General features: G+C 47.0%; 1 protein-coding gene across 2 annotated transcripts in view; it reads right to left on the bottom strand.

Moving 5' to 3' along the window:
• Nucleotides 1-1,880: 1,880 nt before the first annotated feature.
• Nucleotides 1,881-10,842, bottom strand: part of Entpd4 (ectonucleoside triphosphate diphosphohydrolase 4) — a 28,412-nt gene continuing 19,450 nt past the window's right edge. For both annotated transcript variants that reach the window (XM_005373701.2, XM_005373700.2), the window contains exons 9-13: nucleotides 10,387-10,553; nucleotides 7,992-8,316; nucleotides 7,195-7,280; nucleotides 6,249-6,410; nucleotides 1,881-5,383 (exon numbers count right to left, since the gene is read on the bottom strand). In XM_005373701.2, coding sequence (XP_005373758.1) covers nucleotides 5,155-5,383; nucleotides 6,249-6,410; nucleotides 7,195-7,280; nucleotides 7,992-8,316; nucleotides 10,387-10,553 — 969 coding nt within the window. In that variant the 3' untranslated portion in view covers nucleotides 1,881-5,154. The remainder of the gene's footprint in view (nucleotides 5,384-6,248; nucleotides 6,411-7,194; nucleotides 7,281-7,991; nucleotides 8,317-10,386; nucleotides 10,554-10,842) is intronic.

Genomic DNA, 10,842 nt, shown 5'->3' on the forward strand with positions numbered 1-10,842 from the left:
TGGGGATATAGCCCAGTGTAAAGGCTCTAGATTCCATCTCCAGGACTAAAGATAGGAAAAAAGGGGAAAAAAAGGAAAGGAAAAGAGGAAAGAATGCAAGTGCCACACGGGGAATTGAAAAGGTCCTCCTTTGTCCTTTGATGATCTTGCCACGGACCACCTTTCCCCTTCCCATCAAACAGGGGCCACTGGAATCCCAGCCCCCCAACAAAGGAACTCGATACTGAGGGCATTTATCTGAGGATGGCAGGACAGAAGGGAAAGTCCCATTTCTTCTTCATTTTGTGGAGCTCACGTGTTTAAACCAGAAACCTGTCTTCCGTGCCTGTCAGCGCTATGCTCCAGAGCTTTCGGACTTTTCTGGGCACAGGCCTCCTCAAGGCCTTGTTTTCTTGTTTAGTTCGCTTCCATGTGACAGCTGTCAGCTGCTGAGAGAAACAGTCAGGCGGCCGTGAAGTCTGGAGCCAGGTGTGAACCACCTGCCCAACAGGATCGAGGGCAAGGGGCAAAGATCAAAGGCCACAGTGGCCCTGGCTCCCCTGCAGCAGGTTTCGGTGTGGGGAGGCCACACAGGGTGTGTGGGGAGTGGGGCAGGCTTGTTAAAAACAAAAGAAAGCACATCAACAGATGCCCACTGCTTTTGTGAAGAGGAGGTGGACAGAAGGCCAAGGCCCCGCTCCCAGACAGGGCAGGGCTGCGCTAAGACCCTTCAGGATATCACGTTTCCAAGTGGGCTGAGTCTGCCCAACGGCTGTGGGATTAGCAGGGCAGCCCTCTGGCTCCTGGTGAGCTCACTGGAAGAAGCCGTCCTACCTGACAAAGGCGACCTCAACTCTTCTGCTCAGACTAGCGCGCGCCACAGGTCCCGTGCAACCATTTCATGGTCTAACAAAAAACAAAACACCCCCCCCACCCAAGTAACCCAAAGATCCACACAGCGCACTCCACGGAGGGAAACTCGAAGAGTAAGAACAAACACACAGCCAGAACCACGCCTTTTCCTGAGTCTGCACTGTCAGCTTCTGGATATACCTTTTACCTTTTCTTTCTTTCTAATGAATGTAATAAAAATCCAGACATCGTCAGCCATCTTAGGTATTTTAAGGTATTAACCCTCGGGCACAAAGTCCTATTTATATACTGTTGAAATGGCTCAAAAATTACTGCAGCAAGTTCTATTTTTGGAGGATTACCCTTGAGCACCCATCCTGTGCTGCTGTACGCCTTTCCCTCCCTCCCTCCAAACATGCCTTGGGCCTTTATTTCTGTGGGTCTAACAGCTGGTCCCGTCCCTCTCCGTCTCTGCCTTCTATTTTCATGTATGGCTCAGGCCCACCTCCCTCCTCCACAGAAACCTGTTTCTATGTTTCCAAAACAGCGGGAAGAGGCATAGCTTCTAATCGGATCTTTTCTATCAGTTGTTAGACATGAGGTTAATAGGCCTTTGGAAATAAACCAAAGGCTCTCAGGTTAGGCTTAAGTGCAAGATGACATAAGTTTGGGCTGGGAACATAGCCCAGCGGCACAAGCGCCTGCCTGGCAAGAGCGAGGTAGTGAGTTTGATTCCTGGTACAAAAAAAAAAAAAACAATGACATAAGGTCAGCACTTGCTGTGACCACATTTAACAGTGTCAACTGAGAATAAAATAAACCTAGTTTAGAAGGAAAATGACATTTATTTGGGGCTAACTAGGACTGCAATCCAGGGAAACACAGATTAAAGAAGTCTGGAAAACATGCTTTGAGATTTTACAAAATGGCACCTATAGAGTTCATACTCATTTTATTGAGTTCTGACTCAAATTTAACTAATCATTCTCACAAGAAGATTCAAAGGACAGAAATCCGCTGAAATCACAAGGAAGCACCGATCCACGGGCCACTGAGTGAACCTTAACTTTATTGATCCTCCTCACCTCTGAGCAAGTGTGCAACACGAGGCTGCCAGTGGGAAGTGATAATTATGCATACTTCAAAGGAAAAACATCGGTGAAACAGAACACATACAGCTGCTCCCTTAGTTTTAATTTGTAATTGCAAAATATAATTTCAGCAACTGAATGAAGTTTTAGGCCACTCACATTACTCATTACTGAAAGGAAAACTCAACATCACAGAAACAATGAAATAAATAAATAATTTACTAAAGGTAGTTTTGCTGCATTGCACATGACCGCACAGAATTCTAAAGCTCATGATTTTTTTTAAAGCTTGGAGAACACATTTGCCTTTCTAAATTTCTTGCTAAGCGATACATGCTCCTTGTAAGGAAAGCTACCTCGGGTCGGCCTGAGTGTAAAATGTAAGCATGTGCTCATTAGGCGTGCGTCACACTAGAGCACACGGCTGGGGATAACGGGTGGGCAGAGCCCTGCAACACTGGCCTCGAGTCACAAGCAGCATCTGTCACCTGCCCACTGAGCTGTAAAGTACTGCCCACGCAAGCAGCTCAGGGGAAATGTGCAGAGGTCATGGGTGCAAACCCACACTTGTCTTTTACGTGATGTCCCTACATGGACTGTAAAATACTTTGAGAACATCCCTGGAGCTTTAAAACGGAGCAGCACAGGACACGGCTATGGAACATACGCGTTTCTTGCTACCAAGAGTTAAACAGAATGTTTCTCTGGCAAGCCTTTTACCAAGCTCCCAACCCAGCTTCTTCTGTTTTGTGTGAGTAAACAGAACTGCCTCCTTGGCCAGCCTTGAAGTGACTTGACTCTTCTCCTCTGCCCTCTCACCCCACCCCCACATCCCTTAAGAGAAAGCAGCTGCCGGTCTTCTCCACGGAGTTCACGGTGCTGCGGCAAACTACGCAAGTCCTTCCCGGAATACGACCTGCTGTGGCTGCAGACAACTCTGCATAAACGACGAGCTCCCCGAATAGCGTATTTTAAACAAACTGGGGAAGGTAGGTTTCCAGGTTTGGTAGGAAGCTCCTCCTGAAACTAATCTAGAAGATAAGTGAAATTCTGGTGTGTAAATACTCTAAGACTGAAGCTGGGTCCCTTCTCTTGCCCCTGCATGGGAACCAGGTTCCTGCATTCAGAGGACGCTGCTGCCTGTTTCCTCTCTTGGGTCAGACTGTTCTCCCAGAGCCAGGGCCAGTGCTATAGTGTGGATTTAGACCGCTTCCCGAAGGCCCATGTTAAAGCCTTAGTCCCCAGCTTAGTGCTACTGGGAGAGAGTAGACCCTTTAAGGGATGGAGTCTAGTGGGAGGTCTTCAGTCCCTGGTGCTTGCCCTTGAACTGACTGTGGGGCTGTAGCCCCTCTTTTTTCTTTTGCACCAGGCATGAAGTGATTGGTCTGCTCAGGCATGATTGCTGCCTTGTTATAGGCCCAAAACAATGGCATCAAATGACCATAGCCCAGAACCTCTGAAACTGTGAGCTGAACAGCCCTTTCTAAGTTGCCTGTCTCAGGCTTTTGTTACAGTAGCGGAAAGCTGACTCATACAGTCAGCAAGCTTCTCATGAAAGGCCACTTAGTAAGTAGTTTAGGCTCACAGGTCACACCTAGGCTTTGCTGCATATTCTTCAACTTGTATTTCTTTCAAACAGTCCTTTAAAAATTGAAAAATGTTCTTATCTCAAGGGCCTTTAGATATCCACCAGCTTGCCAAGCCCTGCTTCAAGTTGTCAGAGGAACATGCTGCTTACCAAGTACAGTGAGTTTGGGCCTTGGAATCTTAGCTTGGGGGTTTCTCCTGGAGACTGAGGTGGGTCCTTAAGGCAGGCTGCAAGCAGGGATCCTCTGTTTGTTTCCACTTTGTCTCTGAAACTGCTGGACTAATATTTTTCTAAATTAAATAGGTCTTGTGAATCCGAATTCTTTCTTTCATCAATGATATTTAATAGGCAGATAATGTGTCTCAAAACACATACCCGCTACCAACTACATAAATTTACCTGTCTTGGAGTTAGGAAATATATGCATATGTGTGTGCACACACATGCACACACTCTAAAAAAAAGAACTTCCAGAAACTGAATGAGAATTCTATAAATTTCCAAGCTAAGTAGATAAAAAAATCTTACATATGTCAATGCAGCTGTCCTTTTTTAGATTTTTGCTTAAAATGTTAAATTTGTTTTTGTTCAAAGGTGAGTTGTTTTTTGTATTAAAGTCAAACTCTCTCCTGGCACTGCCAATGACAGCTGCGGGAACGGCACGGATAATCAGAACTGGTCAAGCAATGGGGCGGGGGGTTCCCAAATGACACTGTGGAGATGATTTTTAACTGAGGGGACTGGGGACACAGATCTGAAGCTGGAGGAAAATGGAGCAGTTAGGCAGCAAAAGAGCACTCCTAAGACACACTGGAAGGGACACAGACCCTAGTTCTCACACAGCTGAAGCCAGTGAAACTTTATAAATCTTCCAGTTTTTAAAAAAAATGAAGTGTTCTAAGGCTGCAGGAAAAAATGGGATAAAGAAAGTAAGTACACGTGGCCGGGAAATGGTAACAGCGCCAGGGCATTTGCTATCACAAAGCGTATGTCCTCAGGAGCCAGTCCTGCAGCCCCTCATCCTGGGCCTTGGCATCTTTCACACACACACCAAGCTCCTGTCAGCAGGTGACATTGCCACGTTCCTTCCCTATGAACTTGAAAACTGCCTGGTACCTATTTTGATCTATTTCAGATATGAATGATTTGTCATTTTTAAATCTGCAAAGAGCACACTGGGCGACAGACCTGAACAATCCGTCGGAACTCAACATGGCCCTCTTCAGGTGGAGCTTTGAGGACAGACGGACAGAGGGTCCTCACTGCTTCTGGCTCCGTGGGGTCCCACTCTTCAGTCCCGTCGCCACCCACACGAAGCATGTTTTCCATTCCCGCCAACATCAACGTGCATCTGCTGACAACACGCTTAAAGAAGACCCAGAATCTTACTAATTTTGGTGGATACCCCAATCATCTGGATATGCAGCAAAACATGTGAGCTCCTCTTTTCTCTACTCCTCAGTTTAAAGCTGTATAAAACATGGCTAAATGCAATACTTCTAAACAGCAGGGCTTACCAAGAAAGGATTTCATTTTAAAGAACAGAAAGGGGAAAGGAAAAACAAAACCACCAAGAATACAGAGGAGAAACCCTGAGGCAAAAATGGCTTTTCCCGTAGACAGTCTTCTGGGAGCAGCGCCTGCTCACAAGGCGCCAGCACCCTTCTGCGAGGGCAGGCCTTCCTCCATCCAGAGCACAGCCGCAGAACCGCCCCGCAGCGTGCGCTGGTGGATGCGCCGCAGCCGCAGCAGGTAGAGGAGGATGGAGAGCACGACCACCAGGAAGCAGCCGGAGAACAGGTAGTGGTTGTAGACAAAGGAGACACCCCGCCAGCTGGAGTGACTGGCCCGGAACACCTCCTGCTGGATGTCTCTGCCACACGGGGACAAAAGCAACAGCATGGGTAAGAAGGTGGTGGGCATGAACTGCTCAGGATGAGGGAGCAGGGCCTGGCATGGGCCCAGCTCTGCAGAAGGACTGACAGCCTGGTCAGTCTGGTTGCTGACTCTGCTACTTCTGAACTGGGGGAGGATATGCCAAAGCTAGGGCACTCTTAGATACGAATGAGATTCCATGGGAAAGCTTGTTCCTAAGTTCCTAGCAGTTACTGGCATTACAATTTGGGTCACAATAATCTGAGAAGGGAAGAATCACAATGTCGAACATGCTTGTGATACCCACTGCACGCAATTTTTATAGGTCCAACTAAACCTACTGCTTGAAGATGCTCAATTAAGTGGGGAGAATAGCTAACACTTCACTTATCAGTTAACCAGGGCTCTTAACATAGGGTCAACTAAGCTGGGTCTATAAGCTTGAATGGGGTAAAATACACATCTTTATTTTACCAACCCCAGACCAAAATTTAGTATTTCTTTTGATCAAGAGTATAGACAACAAACTACTGTAGTATTAGCAGGGCCGTGACTTTCTTACTAATGAGAACACACACTTTTTATGTTTCATAAATGTCAAGAACGCCCAAGTCAACCCTCTCTCAAGGGTCAGGGTACAGACAGCAGACAATAACCAAAGTGGGGGCAGCAACCCAGACCTGCTGCATGTGGTGGGATGGACAGGAAGGGACAAAGGGAAATACTTGTGGGGTAAGGAGACTTCATAGTCTGTCCACAGGCAGCCAGGACAGCAACCACCCACACATTCACACAGCAGTTTCCATGGGACACTGAATTTCAGCAAAGCCTCTGGTGTTCTCCTTACCACATCAGTAGCCTACCTCAAGGGCAAAAAGCGGGTCCGATAGAGGATGGCCCCCAGGGTCCACTGCACTTCCTTGTCATACACCTGCAAGGCAGTCTTGAGGTTTCTGTAGTTGACAGGAAATGAGAAGCCCCTGTGGAACACCTCAAACATCCAGGCAGATTTGAAGCACTGATACCTGCAAATACCAAGTGCAGCAGGAATCAGACTGACGCCCGTGTCAGAGCGGCACCAGCAGGCTGCGCAGGCTCCCGCAGGCCGCCCCAGGCAGCCGAGCCAGATGCATGCTCCTCAAGCTGACTCACCCGGCCCATGCCTGGTGTCCCACAGCACACAGCAGCTCACCCCTCACGTCAAACAGCTTGGGAAACTTGGTCTCGGTATACCATGACAGACTTCCTTTCCACCTTTAGATATTCCATCATTTATTTACTGAACACTAGGCAAGTTCCAACCTCTCTGGATATTAATTACAAAATGAGAAGCAGGAAGGTCCTTTTCAGATCTGGTATTCTATGGTCCAAATGTTTATTAAGAGGCTTATTTTTTGCAAAGCACTGTGCTAAGTAAAATGGTCACTACACTTAGGTGACTAGTAATGAAAGGGAATTAAAAAAAAGAATAAATAGCTGTAAAGCAAAGCAGAAGAGGATGAAGTAACTGAGGGGTATGCCGAGTGTTCTGGACTCTCGGTTAGGAATGGAATCTGGCTGAACGACCCAGGGCGACTGGAAAGAGCAAAGGTCTCTTAAGTCAGGTGTCTGGGAAAGACCTGAGCAAGCAAAAGTATGAATGGGAAAGCTGTACGGCAAAATTGAGCCAAAATTACAGGCTATGTCTGGGAACTAGCATCTGCCCCATCCAAAAGAGCTGAGGGCGGACGAGGGGGATGAGAAGGCAGACTGTAGGCAGAACTGATGGTGTATGAAAAGCATCCTGGGGTTTGGTTGTCCACTACTCACTTAAGCCGATGGAGATCAGCATGCGACGCATACAGTCCTCGGTCAAAGCGATCGCGCAAGATCGACCACTTCGTTGCACAATAATCCTGAAAGGAAATTCACCCAAAATAAAACATAAATAAATGCTTTCTAACGTTTCTTTTAGTCCGAGGTTTTGGGGGGCTGAAACGGGTGATGCCATTAAGCAGGGGGGCACAACAGGGACAGAGTGGGAAGCAAACGATGCGCTTGGAGCAGTGAACTTTGGCAGACCCCTAGAGCAGGTGAGGGTCAGAGGCTCTTCTGGAGAGGGGGCAGCAAACCGGGCAGGCGTGAGGCCACCCAAGAACTTGGAGGCCTGCGGGCCATGGGTTAAGACGTGGGGCCACCAAGGTGAAAGGGGTGTGGGACAGGGAAACCTTTGAAAGAACCCAAGGAAACACTGCCAGAAGGCAGGGAGGACAGAGGACAGGGACGGAGAATAGGGGCGGGAGCTCAGTCGGGGTGAGGGGGTCAGAAGACCCCCAAGAGCGTAGACCAGAGCCCTGGGGCAAAGCTACAGAAGGCTAGGGCTGTAATTGAACCTGGAGATTTCTGAGTCGTGGGCAGAGGCTGGCTTATCTCATGGTGGATTTTTTTAGTTTTCCTGTGACTACTTCCCTCCCGGCAGCCAAAGGCACAGGATTCCTCCATGGTGCACTACAACCTTCCATGTTCCATGTTTTCTTTCCTCTGAGAGTAAAGGGTGGCTGTGAGCGGCCCCGGTCCCCCAGGTCTCTCAGAAGCATGTGGGGGCAGATGGCTTCTTGGAAGGTTACCTTTGCAGCTTTAGTGAATTTAGCAGCATTGTAGTCTCCCCCCATGCGTAATACATCCTCGGTGCAATAGTAGAATTCAGAAAAGCCATAGAATTCGCTGTTCTGGAAGTGAATTGGGGGCTGGTAGACCCCGTTGAGGGAAGTCTGCGTCTCATTGGTTTTGTTCATCAACGGCTGGAGGGTCTCTCGGCAGAGGTCGAAGTCTCCAGTGCCCCGCAGGTACACGGTCTGCCCGTTTTGCTGGATCTCATCTTTAATGTCAAGGGGCAGGCAGGGGTCTAGGTAAGGAGCATCAGCAGTCAGACCAGTCTGCTTGCCCAGCAGCCTACGGCACAAAGAGCACATTCATCAGGAGACACACGTCTTGTTGTGTGTTGGGGAGGCGGCCGCAAGGCAGTGTTTCTGCAAACTCGCTCTGTGGAACCCAGGTGTCTGTGGGAACACGAAAGAGGGCCAGGACAATTCAGTCAGGAAAACTGGCCCCCCAGCCCCTCTTGGAGACTCCGATACACATTCACCTGCAGGCAGAGGAACCAGGTCCACAGAAACAACCTGTCTGACTACCTGATGCTCCTGACTCCAGTTAAAACCACTGACAGTCCGTCTTTCCTTGCCACTCAACTAACAAATCATGTGCTCTTCCAATCAAGCCCCTGGTATGTGGATATAACCAATAAAGATCTACGCTACAAAATGTTTACTTACTTTCAAAATCAACCACCACTATAAATGATACAGATACATGTTAATTTATGACATATGAAACGCAAGTAACTATTATAAAAGTCAAGAATAGTCCAACAAATACCTCATGCCACTGTTAGTTGTCCTACCTCTTAATTAAGAAGAGCCACTGAACTGTCTGCTACATAGAGATTTTTAAAAAATGGTAATAAAACCAATTAGTAAAAATAAAAGTTTCGGAAGGTCTTCAGTAAGTCTGCAAATATGATTCAAATATAGTTTATAAAATATTTCTATTTTTAAAATAATACAAAAATAATACAAAAATGTGCTAGATACTAATTATAAAATGGATTACTAATGTCACAGTTAACACCATTTAATTAACTTTTGGAGTACTCAGAGGATGAGTTTTTATTGCTTTTTCCTACTTATATACACAAATTTCTAGCAAATGTAGTACTAAATAGCTCTCACTTGGTCTTTAGTGAAGTTTAGGCGCTAACAAATTTATTAAATTGGTCAGTAAGGATGTTATTGGTTAGCTCTAGCTGGGATTTTTCCCTCTCAAAAGTGTTTCATCAAAACAAATAAATAAGACATAACAATTAATAAGAGATCTTACATGATTCCAGGTTTAGATTCTTTAATTCATTCAAACAGCTTTTCTGTTCTTATGGACAAATTTCAAATAAATAATTGCTATAGACCTACAAAACTTACACTGATAGAGTGCTGCCCTTGTTTTATGTTTTGTATACCAGGAACTCACACACACTCATTTCTGAAGTTTCAGTGCTAACGTGTTTTAAAATCCTCCTCACTTCACGATCACTCCCTGCTCTTCAGTAACTCCCTTCACTCGGTTCCTGGCTACTGAATAGCTGCAGAGGCTGCGCATCCTGGAGCTTCGCCTCCCTCTGGCTTCTCAAGCCCAGAGCTCACACTTACTGCAGGCTCCAGACAGCAGCAGTGACCTGGTACTGAGACCTACGTGTAACATCACCCAGGGCTTACTGCTGTTCTGTCCCCTGATGGGGGATTCTCTATTCCAGCAGGTGAGGCACAGGTGTGAGAAAACAAGAGACGGTGAGGTTCCTTTGGAGCCTGATGGGACCGAGGGCTGACGGCAGGACCCAGGTGGCCTTCTGTTCTTTCCTCCGGCTCAGCTGGGGGCTGACTGCAAGCTCCCAGAGCCAATGTACTTGTGCTGACTGAATTCCCTTCTGGGCCTCGGTCTTGGAGGAGGACATTCTTTACTTACTATTTTGTGTATTGCCCGAGGCCTGACCAAGCCATCATTGTTGTGTTCTGGAGGAAGTCTAGCACAAGCATTGTAAACCTGGGGATCGATACTAGATGCTTTGCTGAGAAATAAGTGAAGGAAGGTAACATGATGGCTTACTGGTCAGGTCGCATCCCTCCGATAATTGAATTGTACTGTCCTTGCCAAAACAGTTGATATCCTCCAATTCCTCTGCTGCTTCCTTGGTGGATTTCTGAGTAAAAGGTTATTGAAGATGGTAATCAGGAGTCAGTCAGTCCTAGAGGCTGCTAGCACCTGATCACAGAATTTTGGTTCTCTTGGTTTTCTTTTTTCTTATACATCTGCAGGCACCTAGTTCAGGGGATCTGTTTACCCCGGACAGAGCTGGATGAGAAGTCTGACATGGGTGTGCAACAGACTGCTGTGTAGTGGGAGGCGCTTTACCTGTTCTTCTGAAACATGCTGGCGAACAGTCTGTCTTCGTACCTCTGTCGAGCAGCATTGCCACCAAACCCAAGAAACGTGGCGACATAGACCCGGTACACATGCTCAGTTTGGTGGACATCGCATCCCAAGTTAAATTCAGCTAACAAGTTTTTAGCTACTTCCTCCTGCAGGCATAGGATGAAAATTTTAATATTTTAAGACAACTTTACACCTGTTAAAGAGCTCAAAAAAAGTCACCCCAGAGTGGCAAAAATTTCTGCTTGTACATTTACCAAGGATCCTTCCAAGTATCCTTTGTTTTGTGTTTTGAGACAGGGTCTTACTATGTATTTCAGGCTGGCCTTGAACTCTATGTAGCCCAAGCTGGCCTTGAACTTGCTACAATCCCCCTGCCTCAGACTCCTGAGTGCCAGGGGATTACAGGACTATGCCACAATGCCTGGCTTAAATATT

The sequence above is a fragment of the Chinchilla lanigera genome, unplaced genomic scaffold, assembly GCF_000276665.1.
Source record: "Chinchilla lanigera isolate Chin_1 unplaced genomic scaffold, ChiLan1.0 scaffold00002, whole genome shotgun sequence".
NCBI lineage: Eukaryota > Metazoa > Chordata > Mammalia > Rodentia > Chinchillidae > Chinchilla > Chinchilla lanigera.